Raw genomic sequence first — 17,120 nt, 5'->3', positions numbered from 1 at the left:
TTGTTTGCAAAGATCAGGTGATGATGGCTCACTGGAGCTGGAGACCTGTGGTGTTGATGCTGTGTTTAGCTGCATTTACTTAACATCATATCCAGATTATCAGAGTCTGCCCAGCAGAACTTTAGGTCCTGTCTACACACAGGTTTTGTACCAGTTTAACTATTTTGGTTAGAGGTGTGACTTTTCACCAAATAATTAAATTAGTACAACTGCCCCTAGTATGGATGCAGTTATTCTGGTGTATAGCTGCTTCCAGTAAATTTACATAAATAAGCTATACCAGTGTATACTAATACTTTTGTACCAGTATAACTGCATCCACACTGGGGCAGTTCTACCACTTTTGAATTCTATTAGTAGAGTTAAAGTGATATAACTTCATGTTCTGGCAAGGCCTTAGAAACATTTATGTTTACCTTCTGATATGAGATTTGGGGTGCTCTCAAGTTGGGGACTGTGCTTCAGGGATTTGCTAAAAGTCAATACACTTGTTCTATTCTAGGAAACTTGCACTCAGTTGTGTATGCTCACATCATGACTTCCATCTTCTTAGTCTCAAAGTAAATAGCTGTTTATTTGACCAAGACCCATCATTTTTAAATTTGAGCTTGAAGATGAGTTTTATTCCAGTGCAGTAAGATAACTGGTGAAGGTGTAGCTTAATCATTTGGAAAAAACAGAATAACCAACAAGCTCTCCCTTCATCAAAAGGACTAGGATCTTTGAAAAAGCATTTTTGCCAGTTGACTAAGTTGATGCAGATTCTATTTGTACACTTTGGAAATAATTAACTCTGTCTCTAGGCTAGGATTCCTTGGCGCCACATAAAAATGATGTAAAGTCAGAACTTTTTAACATCTGATAGACTCCTCTATTCAACTCTTTTATATTTCTTTGCCTTGCTTCTATGTAAAGTTGTTTCATCAGTTTCATACCTGATAGTTACTGTCTGAAGTGCTTGGGTGCAATATACAAGATCATCTTGCATCATCTTCTTCTTAAAGGGCTGAGAGTCTGATATATTAATTGAATTAACTTCGTGCAAACTCTGTGATGTCAGACCAAGTTTTGCAATAATTGACACTCACTGAATATTGTAACACTTTTGGTTAATGCCATACACACACTTTATGGATGACACTAAAAATTCTGTTTTCTCAAATAATGAAGGACACAAGAAGGCCTATAAGCTCTAATGTCCCTCTCAGAAGTGTGAGCAAAATAGGTTTGTTTAGTTTTAAGATTTTCTAAAATCTATCATGGAGCTATCTAGAAACATACTAATCACCACCATTGAATCACCGCAGTTTGTTGCATCCAAACACCATCTATCTGTGCATCATCTTCCTGTATTGTAAACTCTTTTGGGGGCTGGAAACTTGCCTGTAAAACACCTTGCACACTGTGAGTGCACCATATAGAGTTTTAATAAAGTCCATTTTTTCATTTAACTTAGTTTTTGTTCTAAGACACAAATAATTTCACTACTGTTGGAAATGGAACCTTTTTTCCCTGATGGAAATAGAATTTCAATAGGGGAAATACTTTATTGCATCCCAGATTATCTGGGGATTGGAACATATTGCTTGTTCCCTAGTTACAATTCATCTGTGATCCTATTTCTGTTAAAAAGTAATATTGCTGATTAAGTTCTCAATTGTTTTTTAGTAGTTTTTCCCCAGTTATGGGATCTTATTTTTTTAAAAACTTGAAAATACTTTGAAAGAAGTGAATTTAGTAGACAACTTTATGGTCTGGTAATTTTTCCATCAAAATTAAGCCACACTTATTGGTGGTAATTATCTCTGGTTTCCCATTTGCAGTAGTTTCTATTACTTTTTTTTTTTTGGTCTGCTTAGTTAGGCATTTCTATCTGGCATGTCTTTTGACAGAAATAGGTTGACATTACTAGCTCCTTTGCTTTTCTGCTTATGTCACTAATAAAGCCCTGGGGAACCCTCTAGCATTGATTCTTCATTAGAAGTGAAGCAATTTTAGATGTGCCCTACTAAGACACGCCCAGCAGTAGTTGCTTATGATGGACATGTTGCTTCTTGTATTCTTCTTTGGTACCAGAGACTTGCATAATTCTGTTTATAGTTTTGGTTTTATAGCAGTTGAAATAGCATCAGAATCAGTGATTATACCATGGTCAGAAATCATGCGTACAAGTATCAGCCTTTTGCAGTCAAAATACTATTATTGACTTAAGAAGTAGGATGGCTAAAACTGGTTAAAGTCATTAAGGGCTAATTTCACAGAACTGAAAACAATTGAGCCAGATCAGCTGGGCGGAAAATGTAATCAGAAAACTGTGAATGATGGTTGGGTATTGTTTAAGAACACTCTGCATAAACTTTTGACATTTTTCACTGAACTGTTTTTGTGTATTTAAAAAAATCCTGTTTTTAAAGTAACGTTACTTTAAATACTTTTATCATCAATTCTATTCCACATGTAGAAGGCAGACTGTATACTTGGATCTCTAGTAGTTCTATCTTGAATTACTCCTTTTGTAATTCCATTGATTTCAATGTGGGACGCAATATAAATTAGGGAACAACTTAGACTGCAAAACATGTTGTGACCTAGCTATCCAGTCTAGTGGCAGACGTTTGCCTGTCCTCTCCAGTAAAGATGCAAAGAACTCTCATAAAAGTTTATTGGCAATAAGCTTTATATTTTGTGCAATGAAAATTGCACTCTGCTGATACTGGTCTCCACAAGTGGCAGGTTTATCCCCAGTATGTGCAAGCAAGAGCATTATTTACTGTAGAGCAAGGGCGGGGGAGGGGAATTCCCCTCTTTCCCCCCCCCCCCCGTGACCTTGGTTTCCCTCCCCCCTCCAGACATTTCACAGGTGTATATGTTCCATTATGTCTTCTAATCTCCTGCCAACTTTACAGAATATAATATAATGTTCTATATGCTGACACCATTTTGTCCTCTTTCTCCCACCATCAAAATTTTTCTGAAATGATGCCCATGTCTGGAAGCTGAAAGCAGTTAGTATACAAAACCCATCAGCATTACTGTGACTTTTAACAGAAATAACTGAACAGATAAAAAAAAACATATTGCACGCAACCTTGATTAAAAACCAATAAAACTGCATTAACTGCTCCAGTATATTAAGCTTTATTTATTCTAAGATTTTGTAGACAGATTCACTGATAGTGAGATTCAACAACTTTTTTAATTGGTTTCTAAGAATTTTTATTCTGGAAATGCATGTTTGAATTATTAAGAATCTGTTTTGGCTGCCAGTTCTGACTTAGTACTTCAGTTCTATGTTCTTATCTTTGTAATAAATGTATCACATTTAAAAGTCAGGAGACAAGTTTTATGAGATTGCTGTGTGTTTTGGTTTAGTTTTGTATTTACAACAGCACTACCATTCAGTAAAACTAATCCTTTCGGTTTCTTGTTTACAGACTAGTTACAGCAGACAAGTGTTTGTGGTAGGATTCATAATCCTTGTAATTGCAGTCACGTTGTCCAATTACGTGATGTTTTAGTTCCTGCATTTTATTAATTCTAGTAATAAACATGGAGCCACTGCAATAACCTTAGTTTAATTCTCTTTTGGCTCTAATTTTTAAGGGGATATATGTCAACAATATGACAACAATAATTGGAAAATTATTTTTATTTTTGCATAAGCAATGTGAACTTATCAGTAAGTTCCTTAGCATAAAGGTAATTTAGACAACTTTCTTAATCAAAATTGCAGTTCTGAATTAAATGTTGTGGTTTTATGCAGTTTGAGGCTACTTCATGTAGTCTGCTTTGGGTCTTAAAAATGCAGTGATGTACAGTATTTGAAGAACTCTTTCAGAGCCTCACAAACAACAAATTTCCACTAATGCTTGACTTCAAGAAACAGACATTCTTCTCATGTGGCTTTCATCATTTGAGCAATTACGGACCTTGACAGAGAAAGCAGTTTTTTAATTTAAACAGTGCTTGTGTTAATATAACCATAACTTGATAAGATGTGCTGTGGTGTTACTGTATCTTCATCAAGGTTAGGCCACAGACAACTTGATGACTAAATTGTACCATGACTGTGGGAGCGGGAGGGGAGGCGGCTATCTTTTTTTTTTATTTATTTAAATACTAACAAACCAGTCACCCTGAGTAGAAGAGAACATCCTTTCTCTCAGTAATCTGATTTAATTGTTTCCTTATCTTAATTTAATCTATTGTTAAAACATCATTGAAGTTTGGAGCATGCTGACTCACAGATTACAAAAAGAGTTGGTCTCAGCTGTTCAGACCTGTGATATCTGGTTCCCAATGCCATCTTTAATTTCACCAGCAGAAAGCAGAGAGGGAAATTCTGCATAAATTGGCATTTGTTTCCTTGTTTAGAAACATAATGTGAAACAGTCAACTCGCATTCATCTGAATTGTAGAGAAGTTTTATATTAGTAAATGAGGAGACTAAAGACAATTTGCCTTCAGAATTATTTATAACTGTATGATGATAGCAGACTTGGTATACTGGGTGGCCTGCATCCTGGAATTTGTGGTATATGGCATTTCAGTTTTGCTTATGTGTGTTTGCAGAAAAGAGAACCATAGATACTTTGCATTCACATAGGCCTAAATTTTCAAAAGTGACTAGTGTTCTCAGTGGATCAATTTTGGTTGCCCAACTTGAGACACTTAAAAGGGGCCTGATTTTTCTGAGTGTTGAGCACCTGTCCTCTGTATATTGGGGCTTTTTAAGGTGTCTCAAATTGGACACCTAAAATCACTAATCACTTCTGAAAACATAGGTTTGAATTTTAAGAGAGCGGTTTTTACTTTTTTTTTTTAAATACTTGAATTATATTCATATTGGTCTTCAGTGCATTAGAGCACTGCAGCAGGAGAGTGTTCATTATTATTCACATAAAGTAAATCAATAGAGGAAATAAGGCCGTTCAAAGAAGAATTATTTTTTGTATTATGAAGCCTTAATGTGAATATTTAGAAGTCATATCAAGGATTGTTTGGGTAAGATCATGCAATATGAGACTGTTTGATACCTTCTCTAAGGGGCTCTATCTTGCCATTCAAGAAGGTGTGGCACTCTCCTTCCCTTGTGGAGGATGTATCAGAGGGTCTTCCCCCCCCCTCATTTTTTACAGTGGCTTAGGAAGGATTGTGACCCTATAGAGCCAGTAGAGGGAGTGATTGTCTATAGGCAGTTTAATTATTTAATGTTGACTATGATGATATTGTATAGATTTCTGAGCGCCACAATAGAACTAGAACTTCACTAGTAATTTAATTGTTTTGGTATTTTATCAAACCACTAACGTGGGTGTACAGCAGGAATGTGGACTACTGGAAGTTATACATGCACATAACTTGAAGCTAGTCTTCCCTGAATTGTTAGCTGTTTAGTGCCTCAAAAGAGTATGTCAAGCTCCATCCAGGAGATTCTCCATCCGCTTCTTTCCGGGGGGGGTACTGAACTTCATTCCAGTGACACTCCAGATCACATTGGAGGTTTCATGCCTCTGACCACACAACGGCTCCTCATGTTCCCAAGAATAATGGGCCTCTGGTACAGGAAATGAGGCTGCTGCGTGAAGCTGACCAGATGGGGACTGTACCCCTAGCTGTCGGGGATTCCACTGCAGTTGGAGTTCAGAATAAATGTTGAGTTGCAAAATTTTTCTAAATGTTTTTATGATGGGGGCGGCAGTTTTTGTTCATGTCCTAGAGTTCCTCATTTGTGAAAATGGAGCATTTCTCTGTAGCATGTTCAGGGGCACCTGTGTATCTCTACTTTCCATATCACAGGTGACCTATAGCTCTTCGTATTTAATGATCACTTCATGCCTCACAGGAGGAGAAACAGCACCATGTCTAACAGTTGCATTTAGGAGAAAGGATGTGTCACTGATAAGGGATCGGCACACACATCCAAGTTTCCAGAAATTTTCTTGGTCACTGTGGTAAGAGGCCACCTGTACAAAGTGAATTACAGTCAGATGATTGAAAGTGCAAGTTAAACATTACACTTATACAGCAACTTTCATGAGTGATATATTTGGAGTTAGACCTCAGGAAAAAGTTAAATTTGAGTTAAAAGTGATTGAGCATTCATATATTACCTCAACAAGTCATGGCTGACAGCAGAAGGGTTTTGACAAGTCTTAATTTGGTAGCCTTGGGATATAATGTTTAAAGAGATATCCACTAGTCCAGGGATTCAAACAATTTAATTTAATGTTAAAACAATGCCCCAAAGTTTTGGAAGTTGAACCATAATGGCATTGTGGTAGTGTGGGCTCGCCACATAGCATAACTGACACATCTTCGTTACCTGCACTATCCAAGCTGAGTGAAATGTGAAAGTAAACAGCACAAGTGGTTAGAAAGTAAGATATTTTAAAAATATTTTCCATTTTCAAAAATCTCTGGTCATATTAGTAACCATATGAACGCTTTTGTTCTAAAATTATTTCTAGCTTGACATCACTAGTATAAAATGATTGTGTAAGTTACTCTAAGTTGCAATGTCACGTTATAAAAAATTTATTTTTTTTATTAACAATTCTAGGGCTTTGGATTGATTTGGAAATGTCCTACAACGGGTCTTTTCTAATGACCCTCGAGACCAAAATGAATTTGACCAAACTTGGTAAAGAGCCTCTTGGTGAAGCACTGAAAGTTGGAGAGATTGGCAAAGAAGGGTAAGATATTACTGCCCAAGAAAGAAACCAGACCTGTGTTTAGAAAGGCAGGGCTAATTCTACCCTCAGATATTACTGCAGTTCAATTCTAGATTAGTGAAAGTTGATGTTTGTATCTGAGGGCTGAATTTGGCCTTAAGTGTGTAATAACATCTGGAAGCAGGCAATTACTTCTATTTATTGACATTTGATTATCTTCATAAACTAACTTTTTATAACAAGATAATATACTTTATTATATCAGTTCTTCATTATGTTTAGACAATAGATTTTGATCTTAAGATGTCTTAGTGGTTTGAGCATTGGCCTGCTAAATCTAGGGTTGTGAGTTCAATCCTTGAGAGGGCCATTTGGGGATTTAGTTGGGGATTGGCCCTGCTTTGAGCAGCGGGTTGGACTAGATGGCCTCCTGAGGTCCCTTCCAACCCTAATAATCAATGATTCTATGATTCTACTTGCATTAGACCCCTGGTAAATGCTGAAGATAAGTCTGTACACAAAGTATAAATATGCTCTCCAAATAGGACCTATTTAAAAATAATAATAATAATAATAAAATTATAAAGCTTTTGTAAGCAGAACAAAATACTTTTTTTAAAAAAATCCAAAATCTTAGAACATATAGACATTTAAATTACCAATAAGTAGATTTGAAAAGACTATTTTAAAATCAATTGAATTCATTCATTAATTACCTGATAAGTTCTGATTTCATTATTTTGTATATTTTCTGCAAGAAAAAGACAAATTGTGACATTGTGAAATGATAACTTCTAAAAGGAAAAATGTTGATAAACTTAAAATATAGGTATTTGAACGTATATAAGGTCTCCTTCCAGTGTTCCCTTCTTTGACACCGACAAGTCAGTGAAATAGAAGTATTTAGTTTAACTGCAAATATTGGATAAATACATTCTCAGTGTAACTCCAATGGCATTGGTAGGCTCCCACTAGAGATTAATTTTGTTCATTCTTGCTGTGAAATTAACATATTCACCAATATTGCACGATACCCAAATGTACCTAAATTTGAATATAAGAACGGCCATACTGTATCAGACCAATGGTCCATCTAGCCGAGTATCTATCCAGTCTTCTGCAAGTGGCCAGTGCCAGGTGCTTCAGAGGGAATGAACAGAACACGCAATCATCGAGTGATACATCCCCTGTCATCCACTCCTCACTTCTGGCAGTCAGAGGCTATGGCCACCTGGAGCATGAGGTGGCATCCCTGACATTTTAGCTGATAGGCATTGAATTTATCTAATACTTTTTTGAACCCCATTATAGTTTTGGCCTTCACAACATCCCCTGCAACAAGTTCCACAAGTTGACTGTGCATTGTGTGAAGAAATACTTCCTTTTGTTTGTTTTAAACCTGCTGCCTATTAATTTCATGGCTGACCCCTGGTTCTTATGTTAAGTGAAGGAGTAAATAACACTTTCTTATTTGTTTAGCTCTTTTGGCTGCCACTGCACATTAAGCAGATGTTTTCAGAGAACTATCCACAATAACTACAAGATTTTATTTCCTGAGTAGTAACAGCTAATTTAGAGCTCATCATTTTGTATGTATAAATGGGATCATGTTTTTTCCATTGTGCATTACTTTGCATTTATCAACATTTTGAATTTCATCTACCATTTTGTTGCCCAGTCACCCAGCTTTTTGAGATCCCTTCGTAACTCTTAGCTAAATCCAAAGCAGAGAGCAATCTTGAGTAATTTTGTATCATCTGCAGATTTTGCCACCTCACTGTTTACCCTTTTTCCAGATCATTTATGAATATGTTGAACAGCACTAATCCCAATATAGATCCCTGGGAGATGCCACTATTTACCTCTCTCCATTCTGAAAACTGACCATTTATTCCTACCCTTTGTTTCCTGTCTTTTAACCAGTTACTTATCCATGAGAGGACCTTCCCTCTTATCCCATGACTGCTTACTTTGCTTAAGAGCCTTTGATGAGGGACCTCTTCAAAGTCTTTCTGAAAGTCCAAGTACACTATATCCACTGGATTACCCATATCCACATGTTTGTTGGCACCCTCAAAGAACTCTAATAGACTGGTGAGGCATGATTTCCCTTTCCAAAAGCCATGTTGACTCTTCCCCCAACAAATCATGTTCATCTGTGTGTCTGATAATTCTGTTCTTTACTGTAGTTTCAACCAATTTACTTGATACTGAAGTTTGGCTTCACCTGAAATTGCTAGGATCACCTTTGGAGCCTTTTTTAAAAAATGGTGTCACATTAGTTATTCTCCAGTCATCTGGTACAGAATCTGATTTAAATGATAGGGACCACACTTAATAATTCTGCAGTTTTATACTTGAGTTTCTTTTGAACTCTTGGGTGAATACCATCTGGTCCTGGTGACTGATTCCTATTTAACTTACCAATTTGTTCCAAAGCCTTCTCTCTTGACACCTCAGTCTGGGACAGTTCCTCAGCTTTGTCACCTAAAAAGAATAGCTCATGTGTGGGAACCTCCCTCACATACTCTGCAGTGAAGACTGATGCAAAGAATTCATTTAGTTTCTCTGCAATGGTCTTATCTTCCTTGGATCCTCCTTTAGCACCTTGATCTTCCAGTGTCCCCACTGATTGTTTGGCAAGCTTCCTGCTTCTGATGTACTTAAAAAAAATGTTTTGCTGTTAGTTTGAGTATTTGGCTAGTTGCTCTTCAGATTGTTTTTTGGCCTGACTAATTATGTTTGTACACTTGATTTGCCAGAGTTTATGCTCCTTTCTATTTTCCTTAGTAGGACTTCCAATTTTTAAAGGATTTTTGCCTCCAACTGCTTTTTACTTTGTTTGGCAATGGTGGCATTTTTTGGTCCTCTTACTGTTTTTAATTTGGGATATAGATTTAATGTGAGCCTCTTTTATGGTGTTTTTAAAAAGTTTCCATGCAGCTTGCAGGCATTTCACTTTTGTAACTGTACCTTTTTATTTCTGTTCAACTAGTTTCCACATTTGTGTGTAGTTCCCCATTCTGAAATTAAATTAGCAAATATTGTGTGAGCATAAACCAATATGGATGTTACATTTTCAAATACCTTTAGTTATTAGATAGTTCTCAATTTTTTCTTGTATAGTAAGTAAGCAGGCAAGTATTAATGTTTAACAAATGGGGGAGAAAGTTAGTCAGAGAGGTGGAGCAACTTGCCTAAGATGACAGAACTGAAAGTAGAGACTAGATTTTTCTGACACCTATTTTCATCCCTATTCATTGGCTCTACATACCATTCTTTTGTAGTTGTCTAGGTATGTGCCGTTTAGGCATTAGACTTGACCTGAATCTCTCATGCACAAAATTCTAAATGCTGAATGTGCCTTTGGTGAGTCCATAGTGGTTTCCCATTTTTCCTTCATAAACACAATGCTCCCATTTGTGCCTGAGAAATCAATACTCTGCCCAATTTCTTCTTTAGACTGGTAAGTATTATGTGGTGCTACTATAACACAAATAATGTTGCAAATGAATGTGAAAGGGTAGCTGCATCCTGCATGTCAACAGTTCAGACACTCCTCAGTAACTTTACTGCACAGTGTGAATAAACATGTCCAATTTTGTATATATAACAGTTCTGTTTACCTTCTATGTTTAAATGAGAAATGCATCTTGGATAAACTGGCTAGAAATTACATACTGTATCCTATCTAACTTGTATTTGTGCTATTTTTGTTTCATTTTTTATAATGTGTTTGGATTCATCATTCTGTGGATTTTGTATTTATCTGGTGAGTGGTATTTGTCAAATATCCAACTAATTTAGCTGTGGAATGTTGATTCTTTTTGTGCTATATAAAACCATTCAATGGGTTTTCTTTCTCTAAGGTTGGTTTAGAAGGAAAAAATCTTAACAATGCACTAAGTTAGAGGCTAAGATAATAGGTTGCTCTCAGCCTCCTCATTTGCTTTTGCTGCCCCCTAGTGTCTCAATACTATCAAGCCTGGATATAAAGACCCCATTTCTGAATCCTTGGAAGCTAAGAATGCTCCTAAATCCATGTGTCCTATGCTAGTTTTGCTATGTAGTGAAGTCAGACTTTAAGTAGCCACTGGGGTCCTAGAATTTGCATGGTTCAAAGGAATTCTTCTCTTCCAGCAACAAACTAGAATGTCATAGTAGTTCCTGAGAAATCACCACTCCCTGAACAGTAGGCAGACTCCATGATAGTGCATCTCCACTGCCAACAAATCCAGAAAATATTCTTGCAAATCTAACCTTTTGCTGGTATATAACTAAAACTGTCTCTTAATATTTAATGAAAGCTAATTTGCATGCTCAAGACATAACCTGGTCCATTCTGAAGTATATTAAAGTGAGATTTATAGCAGTGCTAAATGACATGATGTAAAAAGAAAATAAAAGCAAAAACATATTAATAACCAGATTCTGCACTGTTGCACAGATAAATCTGGAATCTGAAGTCTGTGTGTGGATTCTGCTCTGTTTTTTTACTAAAGTAAAATGTGTGGTGACGCCACCGAAGTCTGACAAATTACTGTTGATTTACATCCGTCTCACTAATACAAAGAGTGTGATCCTAAACGTTAAAAGGAGCTTTTCCACATAATGTGCCCTATCCTATATATAAAACCTTTTTTACCCTTCTTTGGGGACGCACACACCCCCCCACACCCCCACCCACCCACCCACCCGACTGGAAAAAGGCATATCCATTCTAAGTAGGGATGTCAAGGAAGCATGATAGATTGAAAACTTTCCAACAAATCCTTTGGAAACTGAAGTTTCCTGAGTGGTGAAATGTTACCTCTTGGAGCTTGTGTTAACAGATAGCACTGGGATATCTGACTTTTGGCATGAAAGGGTTAAGTACTATAAGGAAATCAGAAATAGACATAAATAATGAAGTCATCATAAATATTTCTTATTGAGTGAGTGAACCTTTCTTTCAACATCTTTTCTTCAAGTAATTTTACTATTGTGACATGTCCAAAATACTTTACAACTTGTAATCCCTCACAATGGGAAAATTGAGACAGGGAGGTTAACCGACTTGCCAATGCATCTCTGATAGTCAGTGGCAAAAGCAGGAGTGGAACTTCGAACCTCCTGGCTCCCAGCAATATGCTTATTCTTCCAGACCACACTGCCTAACACATAAACCTTTATTCTGAGGCCTTGGCTACACTTGCAAATTTGCAGTGCTGCAGCAGGGTGTGAAAACACACCCTCTCCAGTGCTGCAAATTGCGGCGCTGCAAAGCGCCAGTGTGGTCAAAGCCCCAGCGCTGGGAGCGCGGCTCCCAGCACTGTACGTTATTCCCCACAGGGAGGTGGAGTACGGACAGCGCTGGGAGAGCTCTCTCCCAGCGCTGGCGCTTTGACTACACTTAGCGCTTCAAAGCGCTGCCGCGGCAGCGTTTTGAAGTGCAAGTGTAGCCATAGCAGTGTCTCCCCATACCACACTTCGCTGTCTGCCAAAGTGGTACTAGATTTGAGTATGGGTGAGATTTGTATAAGCAAGTGAGGAAATCTCAGTTAGCAGTGCAGACCATATATAAATGAGAGTAGGCAGTTGACTGACTGTGACCTTTACTGAAGTGCCTTGAGCCAAATTGGCTTTGGAGCTACAACAGCCAAAAAAGCCTACATTCCAAATAGCTGGAAAAAGAGACATCTGCCTCATTTGAAAAAGGCAACAAAACTAGTTAGCTTTAAGTTGCTTTCAGTCCCTCATATTAACGAACATGTCCAGCATTATTCTGTCAAAACCAGTATTTTACATTAATGTTTTGGACAGTACTCTGAAGTGTGTTGGGATATTATCCTGCTGGAGAGCACTCAAACACAAAATGCAACTCTGAGACACTGCCAGTGAGCAAAATGTGAAACAGCAGTTCTATAAACAAATGACTGTAGCAGGTCTCGGACAGCATACCAGAGATTTCTATATGCAAATACAGGCAAGCTAATCTACATTCAGAAATACAATGCAGTCTCCTACACAATATAATTCTCTTAGTTGTAGTATACTACGTAATAATACAGGGTACAAGTGGCAGTTTAGTAAAATCCCATGCGGTCAGCACAAGAAGGTACTTTGAGAATGGCACTCCCTTCTGTTGTGATCATGTAGTGTGATCCACTCATCATATACTGAGATTGGAGATAGTTTTTGATGTCACTTAATTTAATTTAAAAACTTGCTGATGTCTTGGCTGGTAGCGACACAGTTGTGGGATTATTTTAGGAATGCTCACTGGGACTATTGAGAGTGACCTCTTTCAGCCTTGGTGTAGAAGCACTTGGTATGCATCACTTTTGGGTGCTCTGATAGAAGCAGGGAGCTACAGTGGGGTTGTACCTACAAAGAAATCTTTGAGGAAGGTCAAATCCAAACCTCAGAACTTGGATCCTTGCTAGTTAAAAAGGAATTTGAGATTATTGCCCTCATTCTTTACGCGTGCTCTTAGGGTAGAATGCTGTGTACTGGTGCATTGTACTTGAACTGTCCTTAAGGTTGCTGTATGGAGTCCCACCAATCTAAACATCTTCCTCTGCCCACTTATATGGGCAGTGACAATGGCTTCAATCAGTGTTCTGCCTGGGTCCTTTGAAAAAGGGAAACATGAGAACAAAACCACAAGAACAAACTGAAAGAAAACCCAGCTATAAATTGCATGTTCTTAACAAGCTGTGAAATATTACACAACTAAAATTACAGTCCTGGGTAATTCTCTCTTGCCTGAAATTTTTGTTTTATAACTGCTTAAAACTCTCTCTCTTGTTCTTGCATTACAAGAGATATATTAATGTCAAAGTGTATTCACCCATATCCTTCCCTAACTTGAATCTGTTGCGAAAAGATTTGGTTCGCATGTGACACAAAATTACTCAAAAAAATTGAGCCCAGGAATTAGTTGCTATTGTGTAATATTTTGTATCTTGATTAAGATTATTCTTCAAATAGTTTCCCTCTGGGTGCTCCACTTCAGGTGCGCATGCCTCTCAAGCTGTTGATCAGAGATTTTCAGTTAGCAGTGTCTGCTTGGCCTGCTCATACACCGTATGCCGCCTCATGCCGAATACCGAGGCAATATAGGGATACGCAGGCAAATGGTCCTTCGTTTCTTCTCAACCACCCTTGGCCTCACGTAGAACCCTAGCATGTCTGCCTTGAGTGTGCTTTGGCTTTTCTAATATTTTGTAGTGGTCAGTATAGTTAATTTACATAAAGAGTGAGAGTAGTGGTACCATTACCTGCTTCACCTATGTGTCCAGCCTTTGTTCAGGCTCCTGACCAGTCTTCATCTCCTGTCACAACATGCAGGTTGCATGCTTCATCTCAACCTAGTGGTTCTCCGCCTCAGGGCGTAGCTTCTTGTTGGTTCATGGGGTTAGAATACTCCTGCTCTACGGAAGTACAAGTGTTACTGAATAGTAGAAGGAGATCAACCCACACTGTTTATGTGCAGAAATAGAAGAGATTCTTCCATTGGTGGTGGTGTCGCTGCCTTCTGCCTGATTTGGTGCAGCTTTCAGTCTTCCTGGATTATTTGTTGGATCTAAAAAAATCGGGGTTATGTGTTAGTTCAGTTAAGGTCGATTTAGCCACAATATCAGCCTTTCATCCTCCAATGGAAGGATACTCCATATTTGCACATCTGGTATCATCTAGGTTTATTAAAGGTTTGGAGAATCTCTGTCTGAAGATTAGAGACACTACCCCGAACTTGGATCTCAACTTGGTATTCAGTTACCTTATGAGACCTCAATTCAAACCAATGACAACCTGTTTTCTGTTGCATTTGTCTGTTAAGATGGTCTTTTTAGTAACTATCACCTAGACCAGTAGGATCAGGAAGATTGGGGGCTTGACAGCAGATTGTCCCTTTACGGTGTTCTTTATAGACCAGGTCTCTTCATGCCCACACCCTAAATTCTTACCCAAGGTTCTGTCGGAGTTCCACCTTAATTCATTCATCTATCAGGGTTTTCCCTGAAGCCACACAGTTCTCTACAAGAATCCTGTTTTATGTATCATGGATAATAGAAGGGAACCAAGAAATTTAGGAAGTCACCTAGGCTCTTCATTTCCTTTGTAGGTAGATCCCTGGAGTTCTCAGTCTCTAGTCAGAAACTATTGAGATGGATATTGGGATGTATTATCACTTACGATGCTGCAGACATTCCCCCTCACCTCCAAAAGGGTGATAGCACAATCAACCAGATCTCAGGCAATGTCTCCGGCATTACTGAAGAATGTACCAGTATCTGACATATGTAGGGCCGCTACACAGGCTTCAATACATACATTTTTGAAACATTATGCCCTGATCCATGCTGTCAGATCCGATGTGGTACTTGGTTCTGCAGTACTGTCTTCAATTCTGGACTCAGTTCAAAACTCCATCCTCCATCTGGGGATACTGCTTGGAAGTCATCTGAAGTGGAGCACCCATGGGGAGGAGGTTACTCACTTGGTGCAGTAACTGGCTCTTTGAGATGTGTCCCCCTATGGGTGCTCCAGTACCCACTCTCCTTCCCCTTTGCTTCAGACTGTTCCATAGGGGATGTTTTGAATGAATAAGTAACTGAATGCAGTTTGCCTGCACATCTCTATATAGCCTTGTTACCTTACATGAGGAGGCATAGGGTGCAAGCATGGGCCAAATGGATGCTGATAACTGAAAATCTCCATTCAAGGGCTTAGGAGGCACATGAGCATGCGAAGCGGCGCACCCATTGGGGGACACATCTTGAAGAACTGCAGTTATTGTACAAAGTGAGTAACCTCTTTGCTCCACTACCTCTGCTCCTCTTAATCCAGGATGGACTCTCTTCAGCAGAAATTACACTACTGCCATATACACCAGGTCACTGACCAGATTCCTGTGCCTCACTGGCACAATGAGCTACAACTTGACCAGCCTGCAGAACCATTTCCCCATAGGGCGGGAAATGTGTGCCACAAAGAGACCAATTGGAGATTGTGTCCCCAGCTAGGGTGAGATGGAGGAAATTCTACAAAATACTTTTTTTTTAAGGAATTTTAGTACCTAGAATCATTTTTCTTTTTGCCCAGCAGCAAAATTCCTTTCTTACCCTTCCCTTTTAAACTTGCATTAGGGAAATTTATACCCATGTAGATACATCAACTGTAGCTGCAATGATACAAATTACTAATGTAACCACACCAATTAATTACAACACTGCAAGTTTCCTTGATGTAGACAGAGCCTTGAGACCTGATTCTCCAGTGCCCTGCACCTTGTGTAATCGCTTATTCATGCAATTTTGAATGTGCGTGAATACATTATTTAGAGGCCAATGGAGAATCAGGCCCAGTGTCCCTTGAAATTTCCATTTAGTCTTTCTCTCCTTCTTTTTCTAACACCCACTAAGGCAGGAGTTCTCAAACTGGGGATTGGGGACCCCTCAGGTGGTCATGAGGTTATTACATGGGGGGTCATGAGCTGTCAGCCTCCACCCCAAACCCTGCTTTGCCTCCAGCATTTATAATGGTGTTAAATATATAAAAAGTGTTTTTAATTTATAAGGGGGAGTCGCACTCAAAGGTGTGCTATGTGAAAGGGGTCACCAGTACAAAAGTTTGAGAACCACTGCACTAAGATCTATGAGTTTCTAGAGGAGGTATTGTCTTCATAACTACTAATGATCATAGACTTTCTCACCTAAAATGAGAGGTTGAATATCTTAAGTACCAACAGTGTGCACAACACATTACTTTGCACAGATTTCAATTAAAAAAGAATATGTAAGATGCTATAAGTTACACACCAGTAAGAGGGTGTATGTGCTGTAAGAGAACCTGAATTCGTACAACTTGCCCAGGTAGGGGCCAGAAGAGATGAGGTATAAGAAGAAAAGCAGCCAACAGGAGGGTGTGAGTTAAACTGTGTGGGGGCAGGATACTTTCCCTTAAACCACCATCTGGTCCTTCAGCATGTAGATTTCACTCAGATTCTCTTAAGATCAAGTAGCCTCCTGTACACGCACCTACCAGCTTGTAATTTACACTACTTTACACATCGTTTCTAAATCTGGCATCCCACAACAATTATGGTAGATAGACGCAAAGGACCCATGTGACCCTGGTAGTGACCAGGGATAATAGCTTGTGTACATATGTGAAACATAAACACCATACCTGGCATGGCACAGTGTGCTTTTTTATCTCCAAAATAAAAGCTGAAACTTCCCATCCTGGAACCCTTAGTCAAAATTTGTGTTGAATAGAGTCCTATGTTGGCATTCAATATAAATCCACTTGTTCAGCACAAGATACAGCTGCATATTCTCATCTCAGCATTTTAAAACTCATGTTTGGGTTTGTTTGTTTTTAAAAACTTTTGACATTCTTCATTTTATTTAAACCTTTTGGAAAGCAACTAACACCAACAAGAATGTGTCTGCAAACATA

At 38.5% G+C, this 17,120-nt stretch overlaps 1 protein-coding gene across 6 annotated transcripts in view; it reads left to right on the top strand.

Annotated features, from left to right (window-relative positions):
* Positions 1–17,120, top strand: part of TEX2 (testis expressed 2) — a 102,834-nt gene that overhangs the window by 79,778 nt on the left and 5,936 nt on the right. For all 6 annotated transcript variants that reach the window (XM_039501212.1, XM_039501214.1, XM_039501213.1 and 3 more), the window contains one exon: positions 6,563–6,695. In XM_039501212.1, the coding sequence (XP_039357146.1) occupies positions 6,563–6,695 (133 nt within the window). The remainder of the gene's footprint in view (positions 1–6,562; positions 6,696–17,120) is intronic.

This window comes from Mauremys reevesii, linkage group 15 (genome assembly GCF_016161935.1).
Source record: "Mauremys reevesii isolate NIE-2019 linkage group 15, ASM1616193v1, whole genome shotgun sequence".
In the NCBI taxonomy this organism is placed as follows: domain Eukaryota; kingdom Metazoa; phylum Chordata; order Testudines; family Geoemydidae; genus Mauremys; species Mauremys reevesii.
Note: the sequence above shows the minus strand (reverse complement) of the source record. Positions and strands in the feature narration are given on the sequence as shown.